Source organism: Mytilus trossulus, chromosome 4 (genome assembly GCF_036588685.1).
Source record: "Mytilus trossulus isolate FHL-02 chromosome 4, PNRI_Mtr1.1.1.hap1, whole genome shotgun sequence".
Lineage (NCBI taxonomy): Eukaryota > Metazoa > Mollusca > Bivalvia > Mytilida > Mytilidae > Mytilus > Mytilus trossulus.
In genome coordinates, this window is record NC_086376.1 from 81589970 (window position 1) to 81604616 (window position 14647).

Consider the following 14647-nt stretch of genomic DNA (forward strand, 5'->3'; position numbering starts at 1 on the left):
TATTTGGCACAACTTTTTGGAATTTTGGATACTCAATGCTCTTCAACTTTGTACTTGTTTGGCTTTATAAATATTTTGATATGAGCGTCACTGATGAGTCTTATATAGACGAAACGCGCGTCTGGCGTATTAAATTATAATCCTGGTACCTTTGATAACTATTTACACCACTGGGTCGATGCCACTGCTGGTGGACGTTTCGTCTCCGAGGGTATCACCAGCCCAGTAGTCAACACTTCGGTGTTGACATGAATATCAATAATGTGGTCATTTTTATAAATTTCCTGTCACAAAATTTTGAATTTTTCGAAAAACTAAGGATTTTCTTATCCCAGGCATAGATTACCTTAGCCGTATTTGGCACAACTTTTTGGAATTTTGGATACTCAATGCTCTTCAACTTTGTACTTGTTTGGCTTTATAAATATTTTGATATGAGCGTCACTGATGAGTCTTATATAGACGAAACGCGCGTCTGGCGTATTAAATTATAATCCTGGTACCTTTGATAACTATTGGTGCATGAAAATGAATAAAATGGTTCTTTCTTGTAATTTCATATGGGTGTCAAAGCATTTAACGTCAGCACATTTTGCTACGAAACGCATAGCTTTATTAAATATATAAACAACCTAATAGGATTTAAAAAAAGAAGCATAGAATTCTTTAAAAAAAATGTTGACAATCTAGAAAATAGCTGCATGTTGTTTCCAAACGTTAGAAAAGGAATTCAGGTCTTAAGGATGTGCTTTCTAGGTGAGGTTTTGGAATTTGTGTCAAATGTTCTGACTCCTCGATTTTTTTCCGTGCGAAACAAGGTAAAATATTTTGCCCCTTAACACCCATTGATCTGTTTATATAAGACTTAACTTTACTCAGTGAACCGTTTAATCATGGCACACTTATTCATATAGATAATCATATGACGTATTAAGTTTCAAATTGATGTGACCACAACTTGATGTTAGAATATAGCAAGATAAATATGTTACTTGCCATAATATAGTAGCGCATTTATTTTATAATCAAATACTTCACGTATATTTCCAAAAAAGAGGAACGAAAGATACCAGAGGGACAGTCAAACTCATGAATCGAAAATAACCCGAGAACGCCATGGCTAAAAATGAAAAGAACAAACAGACAAACAAACAATAGTACACATGGCACAACATAGGAAACTAAAGCATACCCCAACAAAAACTAGGGGTTATCTCAGGTGCTTCGGAAGTGTGAGCAGATCTTGCTCCACATGTGGCACCCGTCGTGTACAACTGACTTGCAACATTGACTTGTCTAAAATTAGCGGTCACGGCTTCAACAAGAATAAAATTGCTAAATGTCGATAGTCTAAAAGTTTCATACGATATCTTGGTTGTAGCATACCCATGTAAATGAATTCAAGGTTCCACTAAAGTCAAAATATAGGACTCTACATAGACATCTAAATTTAGCCTGTATGTATAAACCTTTAATGAATAAAGTCCTAAACTATTTGAACATATTTTCATTTAAACATACTTAACATAATTTACACACTGTTTTAAATGATATAAATCCATCTTTAAAACTTCATGTATGATAAATGTGATAAATTTATGTAAGTCACCTATTTTTTTTGTCTTTTCTCTGATTTTTTTTTATACTTTACTAAAATTTGTAAGCCAACGTTTTTTCGTAATAAAATTCATGTAGGAAAAAAATGTTTTGTTTCAACTGAACTTTTAATCTTACTTTTGCTCAAATTCATTGGAAACAACTGTTAGCTAAGAAAAAAGAAAAATCTCAAAAATACTGAACTCCGAGGAAAATTCAAAACGGAAAGTCCGTAATCAAATGGCAAAATCAAATGATAAAACACATCAAACGAGTGTACAACTGTCATATTCCTGACTTGGAAATGTAGAAAACGGTGGATTGGACCTGGTTTTATAGCGCTAAACCTCTCACTTGTATATCATATTCCATTATATTTACAACGAACAGAACAAATCAGACATATTAAATAGGTAAAATTGTCAAAATAGGTGTACAGCAGTCATCACCGTGTCACAATCTCAATTAAAACAAAAACAAAGAAATATTTAACAAAGAAGCACAAAAAAAGATGTATCAAACTTTACAACCATATTTATTGCTTAATTATATATGTATTTAAAATCAACCCATAAGGAAGCAATAAATATTTGGAAAAAATATTAAAATGTGCCCTTAAAAATTTTACCATCCCCTTTTTAAGTTGCTTTCTTACAATATTAAGCTTACTGTTTGTGTCATATATATGTATGTTATCAGATTCTGCCATATATTTTATATCCAGTATATATAATGGTAAATTATAATTTCTTTTGGGTGTGTATGCATGGCAACAATCTGCATTTATTTGTTATAAAATATTGCAAAAAGGGGGGGGGGGATATGTCACATAATTCTCCTAAACTTGGCCAAAAGTAGAATTTCAATCGCTTGAAGTAATACTTTTTCTGAAACTGTGAACATATATATCATTCAGCCAATCCAATGAAAATCATATGTCTCTCATCTCATTTTTTTGTAAAATTGCGTAAAAACTTGTGGATAAAAAAAAGTGTTTGTAAACAATGCATTAATTTCGTGACCGATGCCCAGTCTAGCTATGACAATACGGATTGTCAAACAGAAAATAGCCCATAAAACATGTAAAAAATAATCTTGATGAAGGATAAATTAGCACTCAGCTGTCTAAAAATGAATGTTATTACAAAATAGTTTGAAAAATCCACCGGGGCCAAAATGCGAAACTAAACTCCTAACTGTGTATTGCTACCTTAAGGATTGAAATATTTGAATTCCTGTGACTGAATGGTTATGTCACACAAAACGAGATATAAAATAATTTTGTCGTTCAAAGTAGTTTCAAAATTAAAGTAGAAAAATAACATAATGGTATTAAAATAGAATTATATCATAATGACGGGATGTTTAAAAGTACCGAGTGCTCAACGTCATACATGTATGTACCAAAGAAACACAAAAAGTCACACGTACAAAACACACCAGCAAAAATGAAAGATTATAGAAACAACACATTGACGGGATGTATTAGTCCCTAGAAACTTCAAATGGATATCACTGAAAACAGACCAAACAGTGAATGTAATATTAATACTATATATATATATAAAGAAGATGTGATATGATTGCCAATGAGACAACTCTCTACAGGAGACCAAGCACGTATACCGTATAGCGGGTTATTTTCGCGGGGTGTGAATTGCACTTATACGCGTATAGAACAAAATCGCCAAAATAAATTCCGCCAATTTAAAAGTGTACATGCAAAGGTATTGATAAAAGTTTTGAATCCGCCAAAATAATAACCGCCAAAATATTTTGTATACCTTATTTATGGAAATCGCGAAATTTTACATCCGTGAAAATAACCCGCTATACGGTAGGTCACCGTACGGCCTTCAACAATTAGCAAATCCCATACCGCATAGTCAGCTATAAAAGGCCCCAAATAACAATGTAGAACAATTCAAACGAAGAAAACTAACGGCCTTTTTTATGTACAAAAAATGAACGAAAACAAGTATGTAACACATAAACAAACGACAACCACTGAATGACAGGCTCCTGACTTGGGACAGGCGCATACATACATAATGTGGCGTGGTTAAACATGTGAGCGGGATCCAAACACTCCCCCTAAAATGGGACAGTGGTATAACAGTACAATATAAGAACGAACTATAAAAATCAGTTGAAAAAGGCTTAACTCATCAGATGGACCAAAAATTCAAGTGGACGTGACCGGGTATTTGTACATCCCAATAACAAAATGACACTAGGTACAGACCTGAGAGTACTCGCACTTAATTGACAGCTAGTCCAAAGCCACTGACTAACAACTAATTAAAATATCATGCATCTAAGACTTAATTATTAATCCGTACACATCAAACATCCAATGGAAACAGTCAGAGAAAAACATGACCTTGTGCAATGCAAAGGTACAGGTATCGAAAGATTGTAGGTCCATTATATATATATAACATACTAGTAATATTTAGTTTGCTTTTAATTTACTGCAACATCAATATTTATACCAATAAAAACGATACGCAATGATCTTAATTATTACAGTGTTGAATTGTTAACTTTTTAGAATAATTTTATTTAAGATGCGCTATCCCGTTCGAAATCAGTTTTCTACAGGTACAATGTACAACCAAACTTCAAAACCAAATAAACATCTATCGAAAAATTTAGTAAAGGTTTTAAGTCATTTATAGTAACGAAATCCCTGGTTTATTAATTTACCAGTAATAAATTGATAACGTTCGATAAAATCAAAACCGCCACAAATGACACGGGCATAGCGAACGAGCGGAGAAATATAAACACCGTCATAACAGACACGGGCATAGCGAACGAGCGGAGAAATATAAACACCGTACGATGGTGCCAAAGGAACATCACAATCTAAAAATGGAAAATTACCAATAGAGAACAAAAATCGTTCCTTTTGTCGTAATATAACACGCTATTAACATTTAAACAACGCCAGGAAGCAGAATCTATACACCAAGACCATCATGTACTATTTGTGAGTTGATACGGAACATTTATCAACAAGGTCTTAGTACCTTCCGATAATTTTTTTTTTAGAAAAAGCACGAGACGTTCTTTGACATACCCCTGGTTCATCAAATTTCAGATTAGACACTAGTGACGTTTAACAAATTATGAGTAGGAGCTGCAAGCTTTTGAATATCGAATAAGTTTGGAAATGTATATCCCATATGCAGGTATAAGAATGTATCCATAAGTTTGTCCATACATACATGCTATATACGCATGCACTGTTTTTGATTATGGAAAGCTCAGAGTAGGTTTAATATGTAAGTTTGTTGAATAACGATAAAAAAATAATAAAACAAAACATAAAAATTAAATTAAAAAAATAACATTAATAAATTTAATGACATTATGACCAGAATTTAACATGTATCACAGTAATAGAATTATCACAGTCAGAACAAACTTTCATGTAAAATGTTTAATTATAGATTATGTATTATACTTTCGTTTATCTCAACTATATATCATTCTCTTAAATGAAAGTATCGGATTGTCATTTTTATTTACAAATGGGAAGTTCTATTCATAATGTTATATACATGAAACTTCTTGAAGCGTCAGCATAAAAGGCGAACTATAATTTCAAAGCAATTACAAAAAATGTACGTAAATATCACAACACAATAGAGTGGACACCACTTACAGTTGATTAATATAATCTACTCGAATTCCTCTTGATTTACCTCAAGATTGAATAAGCTATCGATTGTTCTTAGCTTTCTTGGATATATTTATTTAAAGCTGTGTATTGAAAAATAAAATAGTCCATGATTTTAGAAGTATCTTTCACTGTTATGTAATCTCGAGCGAAACGATGTGTTCTTTCCGAATACGCGCGCAGTTCCTTGTTCATAACTTCCCGTGTCACGTGTTCGATGCTATCTCCATTTTTGCTTATAACTTCATCCATGTGACAGAGAATGTCGTAAAGTTTCGATTCCATAATCAGAATGTCATCGGAATATTTTTTGTTTTCATATATCTCTTCGTCAATCCTCATTTTTTCAATGAAGACTAAAGCAATTGCTAAAGTCCTGTAGCTTTCTAAATGAGTTTTCGGTACCTAAAATAATAATAAAATATACATTAGTAATCATTCTGTCATTGTAAGATTGTTTTTTTTAAATCAAAACGAATTATTATTACATACAACCTAGGAATGGTGTTAGCAGAGAGTATATGGATAGGAGTACACAGAATAGAGAATTATGGATTAAAAAAATAAAGAATAGAGAAAATTGAACCAACAAATTAGAGAATAGAGAATAATAAGATACTAAATTATAAAGCATCGAGAATAATGGGTAGATAATGTAAAAAATAGAGAAAAAATACCTATATATAGAGTTATAATTTAATTCATGGCTGGTAGCAACTTGAAGGAGACTAATTTATCAACCATCTTGTTTTCTACATGTCTCTCAATTTTGTATAGAATGATTGAAAACGAAGTATCGACGATAGCTCTCAGAGCATAGACATCTTGTTTTAAATTTAGATTCGTCAAATAGGTACGCATGAAGATTTGAATATATAATAACCTTTAAGGGGTAACGTTTTGATATTGTACTATATTTTTTTAGGCTAATGAATCTATAGAAAAAATCTTTTGTATTGTATATTTTTAGTTATTATATAATATGTACTTAATGTTTAGTACATAGAGGAGAATATAATTTTCAATAATAATGTAAACTTACATTAATTACGGAATTTTCTATATCCCCTTCCGTCGCAGTTTTAACATTTGGAAATCCATCTTGATGAAGGCTATTCAGCAATGCCACATGTCGCATACTTTGTATTCGCTCCATGGCCTAAACATTAAAGAGGATGATATTGAACACAAGCGGGAAGATGTAATTCAACTGACCAATGGAAATGATTGTAACACTTTTGTTTATTCACAAATAATACGTAAATCCGTTAATTAAATAGTTAATATATTTGTATCTTTTATCAAGAGTTAATACTAACTGTACATATTTATAATTATGACACTTAAACATAAGGAAATATATAAGTATAGATATGAAGAATTAAACACTCAAAACCCCAAATGTATTTCCCTTTTTCAGTACTCATATTTGAATGTTAATTTAGTTTACGCTTTTCTTTCAAATATTTTAACAAAACAATTTCATATAACGTAAAACAAGTCTGTTGTTGTAGTCCGATAACCGGGTTATGAATTGTATTTTAAATGCAGATATATGTATGTCATTAGATCACGTTTCTTACACCTTACTTCCGTATTCTGAGAATTATAGTGACATATTTTTCTCATATTGTTTACTATGACTTTAAAGAAAAATCACCGACCGTGTAGTAAAATTTATGAATGAATTTCAAAACATTCTTTTACTGATAAAATGAATAAGATAGCTTATGAATTTTCTTAAACATGGATTTTAAATAATTAAAAATATTAACGGTAAGAATGATTTTCTAGTTAAAACGCGCGATACTATTTTTTTTCATTTCACTTCCCATCTACAATATTCTCTGCATTATACAACTACCCACTGACTAAATATAAAAAGACAGCACGAAAAGGGTGTCTATAAAAATGATAGTTGATAGTCAAAAAATACCTTTGCATGTACATGCATACATGTTTATGCGCCTTTTGTAAATGAAATTTAGTACTGTTAAATAATAAAGAAATACTTACAAATTTCTCTTGAAGGTTGCTTGAATATTCTTGTCCCTCTTTTACCAGTAATAGGATGCCAGTAATAATCTCAACAAGTGGTCGTGTAGGTACTGGTGGAAGATGGCTAGTGTTAGAAATAGATGTTCCACATGGATGTCGCCATCGCTCGGCATCTGTTGGTGTTGTCTTAACTCTCGAAAACAGTGATGTAAGAATTGCTGTTAAATAGAAATACAAATCATTAATAACCAATCATGTGTGCAACATTCAATAAAACATTTCGCTTAGAAGCATTACGTTAAAAGATTATATTTAAATTCACCTGCAGAGTTTACTACAAGCCCTTTAATTTAAACGTTGAAATTTGAAAATGAAAAAGTTTGTGTAACTAGTGCTATTAGAAATTAAAAAAAATGTGGCTAAAGATATTTTTATATTTTGAATAACGATATTTAACCTTTTAAGCATTTTCCAGAAAAATTTAAAGACATACCTATCATGCAAAGAGAGTGCGTTATAACGCATGCAGACATTTTCGTATCACACATCATTTTGTTGTATCTTGAAAAACTTATTTCTAATTAAAATAAGGATTGAAATATGAGAAAAGTAATGTTTCAACTAGCATATATACTAGATTAAGCCTACAATGTATACAGGGGGAATTCTATTCTATTTTTAGCGTGAATGAGTATACTATCGCTTATCTAGGTGCATTGTGTTCCCGAAGATATTCCCGGACATGCATACCAAACCCACTTCGATTTTGAATCTTATAATTTGTCTTCTTAACCGCAATGGGTCCGAGTTTAAAAAAAATATATTCATTTCTAAATAAAAAATAATTTCAATAATCATTGTTAGTATGTTCATGGAAGTATTATTACTTCCATGGTATGTTGAAGGCAAAATATTTAAACAAGTAAATACTATTTATTAATGATAAAGCCGTAGTTAATTCCCATAGACTATATTCATTAAAGGTTGATACATACAGACTAAGTTTAGATGTTTATGTAGAGTCCTATATTTTGACTTTAGTGGAACCTTGAATTCATTTACATGGGTATGCTACAACCAAGATATCGTATGAAACTTTTAGACTTTAAGCCGAGGGCTTAAATCTTCATAAAACATGACCAAGTATTGTCTAACTTATAATTAGAATATATAGTAAGATAAATATGTTACTTGCCATAATATAGTAGCGCATTTATTTTGTAATCAAATGCTTCACGTATATTTCCAAAAAAGAGGGACGAAAGATACCAGAGAGACAGTCAAACTCATGAATCGAAAATAACATGAGAACGCCATGGCTACAAATGAAAAAGACAAACAGACAAACAATAGTATGCATGGCACAAAATAGGAAACTAAAGCATAAACAGCACGAACCCCATCAAAAACTAGAGGTTATCTCATGTGCTTCGGAAGTGTAAGCAGATCTTGCTCCACATGTGGCACCCGTCGTGTACAACTGACTTGCAACATTGACTTATCTAAAATAAATGGTCACGTCTTCAACAAGTATAAAACTGCTAAATGTCTATAGTCTAAAAGTTTCATACGATATCTTGGTTGTAGCATACCCATGTAAATGAATTCAAGGTTCCACTAAAGTCAAAATATAGGACTCTACATACACATCTAAACTTAGTCTGTATGTATCAACCTTTAATGAATATAGTCTATGGGAATTAACTATGGGAACATTTCTTCATTTTAACATACTTAACATAATTTACTTACTGTTTTAAATGATATGAATCCATCTTTAAAACTTCATGCATGATAAATGTAATAAATTTATATAAGGCACCGATCGTTCTTTTATTTTTGTTAGAGACCATCAGTCTTTTCTCTGATTTTTTATTTTATACTTTAGTCAAATTTGTAAGACAACGTTTTTTCTCAATAAAATTCATGTAGGAAAAAGAGGTTTTGTTTAAACTGAACTTTAAATCTTACTTTTGCTGAACTTCATTGGAAACAACTGTTGGCTAAGTAGAGAAAAATACTGAACTCCGAGGGAAATTCAAAACGGAAAGTCCGTATTCAAATGGCAAAATGAAATGATAAAACACATTAAACGAGTGGACAACTGTCATATTCCTGACTTGGTACAGGCATTTTCAAATGAAGAAAATGGTGGACTGGACCTGGTTTTATAGCGCTAAACCTCTCACTTGTATATTAAATTCCATTATATTTACAACGAACATAACAAAACAGACATATTAAAAAGGTAAAATTGTCGAAATAGGGGTTCAGCAGTCATCACCGTGTCACAATCTCAATTAAAACAAAAACAAAGACATATTTAACAAAGAAGCACAAAAAAAGATGTATCAAACTTAACAACTATATTTAATGCTTACTTATATATGTTTTTAAAAACAAACTATAAGGAAGCAATAAACAGTTGAAAATTTATTAAAATGTGCCCTTATAAATTTTACCATCCCCTTTTTAAGTTCCTTTCTTGCAATGTTAAGCTTACTGTTTGTTTCATGTATATGTATGTTATCAGAATCTTACATAAATTTTATATCCAGTATATAAAATGGTAAATTATAATTTCTTTTGGGGGTATCCATGGCATCAATCTGCATTTATTTCTTATAGAATATTGCAAGAAAGGAGGGGGGGGGGGATATGTCACATAATTCCCCTAAATTTGGCTAAAAGTAGAATTTCAATCACTTCAAGAAATACTTTTTCTGAAACTGTGTACATTTATCATTCAGCCAATCCAATGAAAATCATATGTCTATCATCTCATTTTTTTTTGTAAAATTGCGTAAAAAACTTGTTGTAGATAAAAAAAAAAGTGTTTGTAAACAATACATTAATTTCTGAACCGATGCCCGGTCAAGCTATGGAAATACGGATGGTCAAACAGAAAATAGCCCATAAAACATGTAAAAAATTATCTTGATGCTCATATGTGAAGGTTAAATTAGCACTCAGCTGTCTAAAAATGAATTTAATTACAAAATACCGTTCCTATTTGAAAAATCCACCGGGGCCAACATGTGAAACTAAACTCCTTACTGTGTATTGCTACCTTAAGGATTGAAATATTTGAATTCCTGTGACTGAATGGTAACGTCACACAGGAAGAGATATAAAATATTTTTTTGTCGTTCAAAGTATTTTCAAAATTAAATAGAAAAATAACAGCTGACTATGCGGTATGGGCTTTGCTCGTTGTTGAAGGCCGTACGGTTATCTATAGTTGTTAATGTTTGTGTCATTTTGGTCTTTTGTGGATAGTTGTCTCATTGGCAATCATACCACATCTTGTTTTTTTTATAATGGCATTGAAATAGAATTATATTATAATGGCGGAATGTTTAAAAGTACAGAGTGCTCAACGTACATGTATGTATCAAAGAAACATAAAAAGTCACACGTACAAAACACACCAGCAAAAATGAAAGATAATGCAAACAACACATTGACGGGATGTATTAGTCCCAAGAAACTTCAAATGGATATCACCAAAAACAGACCAAGCAGTACAAGTAATATTAATACTATATATATAAAGAAGATGTGGTATCATTGCCAATGAGATAACTCTCTACAAGAGACCAAGCACATATAGGTCACCGTACGGCCTTCAACAATGAGCAAATCCCATACCGCATAGTCAGCTATAAAAAGCCCAAAATAACAATGTAGAACAATTCAAACGTGGAAAACTAACGGCCTTTATATGTACAAAAAATGAACGGAAACAAGTATGTAACACATAAACAAATGACAACCACTGAATTACAGGCTCCCGACTTGGGACAGGCACATACATACATGTACATAATGTGGCGTGGTTAAACATGTGAGCGGGATCCAAACACTCCCCCTAAAATGGGACAGTGGTATAACAGTACAATATAAGAACGAACTATAAAAATCAGTTGAAAAAGGCTTAACTCATCAGATGGACAAAAATCCAAGTGGACGTGGCCGGGTACTTGTACATCCCAATAACAAAATGACACTAGGTACAGACCTGAGAGTACTCGCACTTAATTGACAGCTAGTCCAAAGCCACTGACTAACAACTAATTAAAATATCATGCATCTAAGACTTAATTATTAATCCGTACACATCAAACATCCGATGGAAAGAGTCAGAGAAAAACATGACCTTGTGCAATGCAAAGGTACAGGTATCGAAAGATTGTAGGTCCATTATATATATATAACATACTAGTAATATTTAGTTTGCTTTTAATTTACTGATAATATTTATACCAATAAAAACGATACTCAAAGATCTTATTACAATGTTGAATTGTTTACTATTAAGAACAAGTTTATTTAAGATGCGCTATCCCGTTTGAAATCAGTTTTCTACAGGTACAATGTCCAACCAAACAACAAAACCAAATAAATATATATGGAAAAATTTAGAAAAGGTTTTAAGTCATTTATAGTAACGAAATCCCTGGTTTAATAATTTACCAGTAATAAATTGATTATTAAAACCGTCACAAATGACACGGGCATAGCAAACGAGCTGAGAAATATAAACACCGTACGATGGTGCCAAAAGAAACATCACAATCTGAAAATGGAAAATTACCAATAGAGAACGAAAATCGTTCCTTTTGTCGTAATATAACACGCTATTAAGATTTAAACAACGCCAGGAAGCAGAATCTATACACCAAGACCATCATGTACTATTTGTGAGTTGATACGGAACATTTATCTACAAGGTCTTGGTACCTTCCGACAATTTTTTTTTAGAAAAAGGACGAGACGTTCTTTGACATACCCCTGGTTCATCAAATTTCAGATCAGACACTAGTGACGTTTAACAAATTATGAGTAGGAGCTGCAAGCTCTTGAATATCGAATAAGTTTGGAAATGTATGTCCTATATGCAGGTATAAGAATGTATCCATAACTTTGTCCATACATACATGCTATATACTCATGCACTGTTTTTGATTTTGGAAAACTCAGAGTAGGTATGAATATGTAAGTTTGTTGAATAACGATAAAATAATAAAGCAACATATAAAATAAAAAAAATAACGTAAATAAATTTAATGACATTATGACCAGAATTTAACATGTATCACAGTAATAGAATTATCACAGTCAGAACAAACTTTCATGTAAAATGTTTAATTATAGATTATGTATTATACTTTCGTTTATCTCAACTATATATCATTCTCTTAAATGAAAGTATCGGATTGTCATTTTCTTTAATAACGGGAAGTTCTATTCAGAATGTTATATACATGAAACTTCTTGAAGCGTCAGCATAAAAGGCGAACTATAATTTCAAAGCAATTACAAAAAATGTACGTAAATATCACAACACAATAGAGTGGACACCACTTACAGTTGATTAATATAATCTACTCGATTTCCTCTTGATTTACCTCAAGATTGAATAAGCTATCGATTGTTCTTAGCTTTCTTGGATATATTTATTTAAAGCTGTGTATTGAAAAATAAAATAGTCCATGATTTTAGAAGTATCTTTCACTGTTATGTAATCTCGAGCGAAACGGTGTGTTCTTTCCGAATACGCGCGCAGTTCCTTGTTCATAACTTCCCGTGTCACGTGTTCAATGCTATCTCCATTTTTGCTTATAACTTCATCCATGTGACAGAGAATGTCGTAAAGTTTCGATTCCAGAATCAGAATGTCATTGGAATATTTTTTGTTTTCATATATCTCTTCGTCAATCCTCATTTTTTCAATGAAGACTAAAGCAATTGCTAAAGTCCTGTAGCTTTCCAAATGAGTTTTCGGTACCTGAATTAATAATAAAATATACATTAGTAATCATTCTGTCATTGTAAGATTGTTCTTTTTTTTTTTTTTTTTTTTTTTTTTTAAATCAAAACAAATTATTATTACATACAACCTAGGAATGGTGTTACATGAAGCAAAGATGGATAGGAGTTCACAGAATAGAGAATTATGGATTAAAAAAATAAAGAATAGAGAAAAATGAACCATCAAATTGAGAGAATAGAGAATAACAAGATACTAAATTATAAAGAATCGAGAATAATGGGTAGATTATATAAAGAATAGAGAAAAAATACCTATATATAGAGTTATAATTTAATTCATGGCTGGTAGCAACTTGAAGGAGACTAATTTGTCAACCATCTTGTTTTCTTCACGTCTCTCAATTTTGTAAAGAGTGATTAAAAACGAAGTATCGACGATAGCTCTCAGAGCACAGACATCTTGTTTTAAATTTAGATTCTTCAAATAGGTACGCATGAAGATTTGAATATAAATTATAATAACCTTTAATGGGGTAACGTTTTGATATTGTACTTTTTTTTGGGGTAATGAATCTATAGTAAAATTCTTTTGTATTGTATATTTTTAGTTATTATATAATATGTACTTAATGTTTAGTATATAGAGCAGAATATATACTTTTTAATAATAATGTAAACTTACATTGATTACGGAAATTTCTATATCCCCTTCCGTCGCAGTTTTAACATTTGGAAATCCATCTTGATGCAAGCTATTCAGCAATGCCACATGTCGCATACTTTGTATTCGCTCCATGGCCTAAAAATTAATGAGGATGATATTGAACACAAGCGGGAAGATGTAATTCAACTGACCAATGGAAATGATTGTAAAACTTTTGTTTATTCACAAAGAATACGTAAATCCGTTAATTAAATAGTTAATATATTTGTATCTTTTATCAAGAGTTAATACTAACTGTACATATTTATACAAGATAAGATCGATTTATAATTATGACACTTAAACATAAGGAAATATATAAGTATTGATATGAAGAATTAAACACTCAAAACCCCAAATGTATTTCCCTTTTTTCAGTACTCATATTTGAATATTAATTTAGTTTACGCTTTTTCTTTCAAACAATTTCATATAACGTAAAACAAGTCTGTTGTTGTAGTCCGATAACCGGGTTATGAATTGTAATTTAAATCCAGATATATGTATGTCATTATATCACGTTTCTTACACCTTACTTCCGTATTCTGAGAATTATAGTGACATATTTTTCCCATATTGTTTACTATAACTTTAAAGAAAAATCACCGACCGTGTAGTAAAATTTATGAATGAATTTCAAAACATTCTTTTACTGATAAAATGAATAAGATAGCTTATGAATTTTCTTAAACATGGATTTTAAATAATTAAAAATATTAAAGGTAAGAATGATTTTCTAGTAAAAACGCGCGATACTAATTTTCATTTCACTTCCCATCTACAATATTCTCTGCATTATACAACTACCCACTGACTAAATATAAAAAGACAGCACGAAAAGGGTGTCTATAAAAATGATAGTTGATAGTAAAAAAATACCTTTGCAT

At 31.2% G+C, this 14647-nt stretch overlaps 2 protein-coding genes across 2 annotated transcripts; both read right to left on the reverse strand.

Annotated features, from left to right (window-relative positions):
• Positions 1 to 4985: 4985 nt before the first annotated feature.
• Positions 4986 to 6495, reverse strand: LOC134714235 (uncharacterized). The gene is made up of 2 exons (XM_063575474.1): positions 6327 to 6495; positions 4986 to 5689 (listed from the first exon to the last, which is right to left on the reverse strand). The coding sequence occupies exons 1-2, from the start codon at positions 6438 to 6440 to the stop codon at positions 5339 to 5341; spliced, it is 465 nt and encodes a 154-aa protein (XP_063431544.1). The 5' UTR covers positions 6441 to 6495; the 3' UTR covers positions 4986 to 5338.
• A 5830-nt stretch (positions 6496 to 12325) lies between these two features.
• LOC134714236 (uncharacterized) lies at positions 12326 to 14009 on the reverse strand. Its single transcript, XM_063575477.1, has 2 exons — positions 13740 to 14009; positions 12326 to 13073 (listed from the first exon to the last, which is right to left on the reverse strand). Exons 1-2 carry the CDS (start codon positions 13851 to 13853, stop codon positions 12723 to 12725), a joined length of 465 nt encoding a protein of 154 aa, XP_063431547.1. The 5' UTR covers positions 13854 to 14009; the 3' UTR covers positions 12326 to 12722.
• Positions 14010 to 14647: the final 638 nt, after the last annotated feature.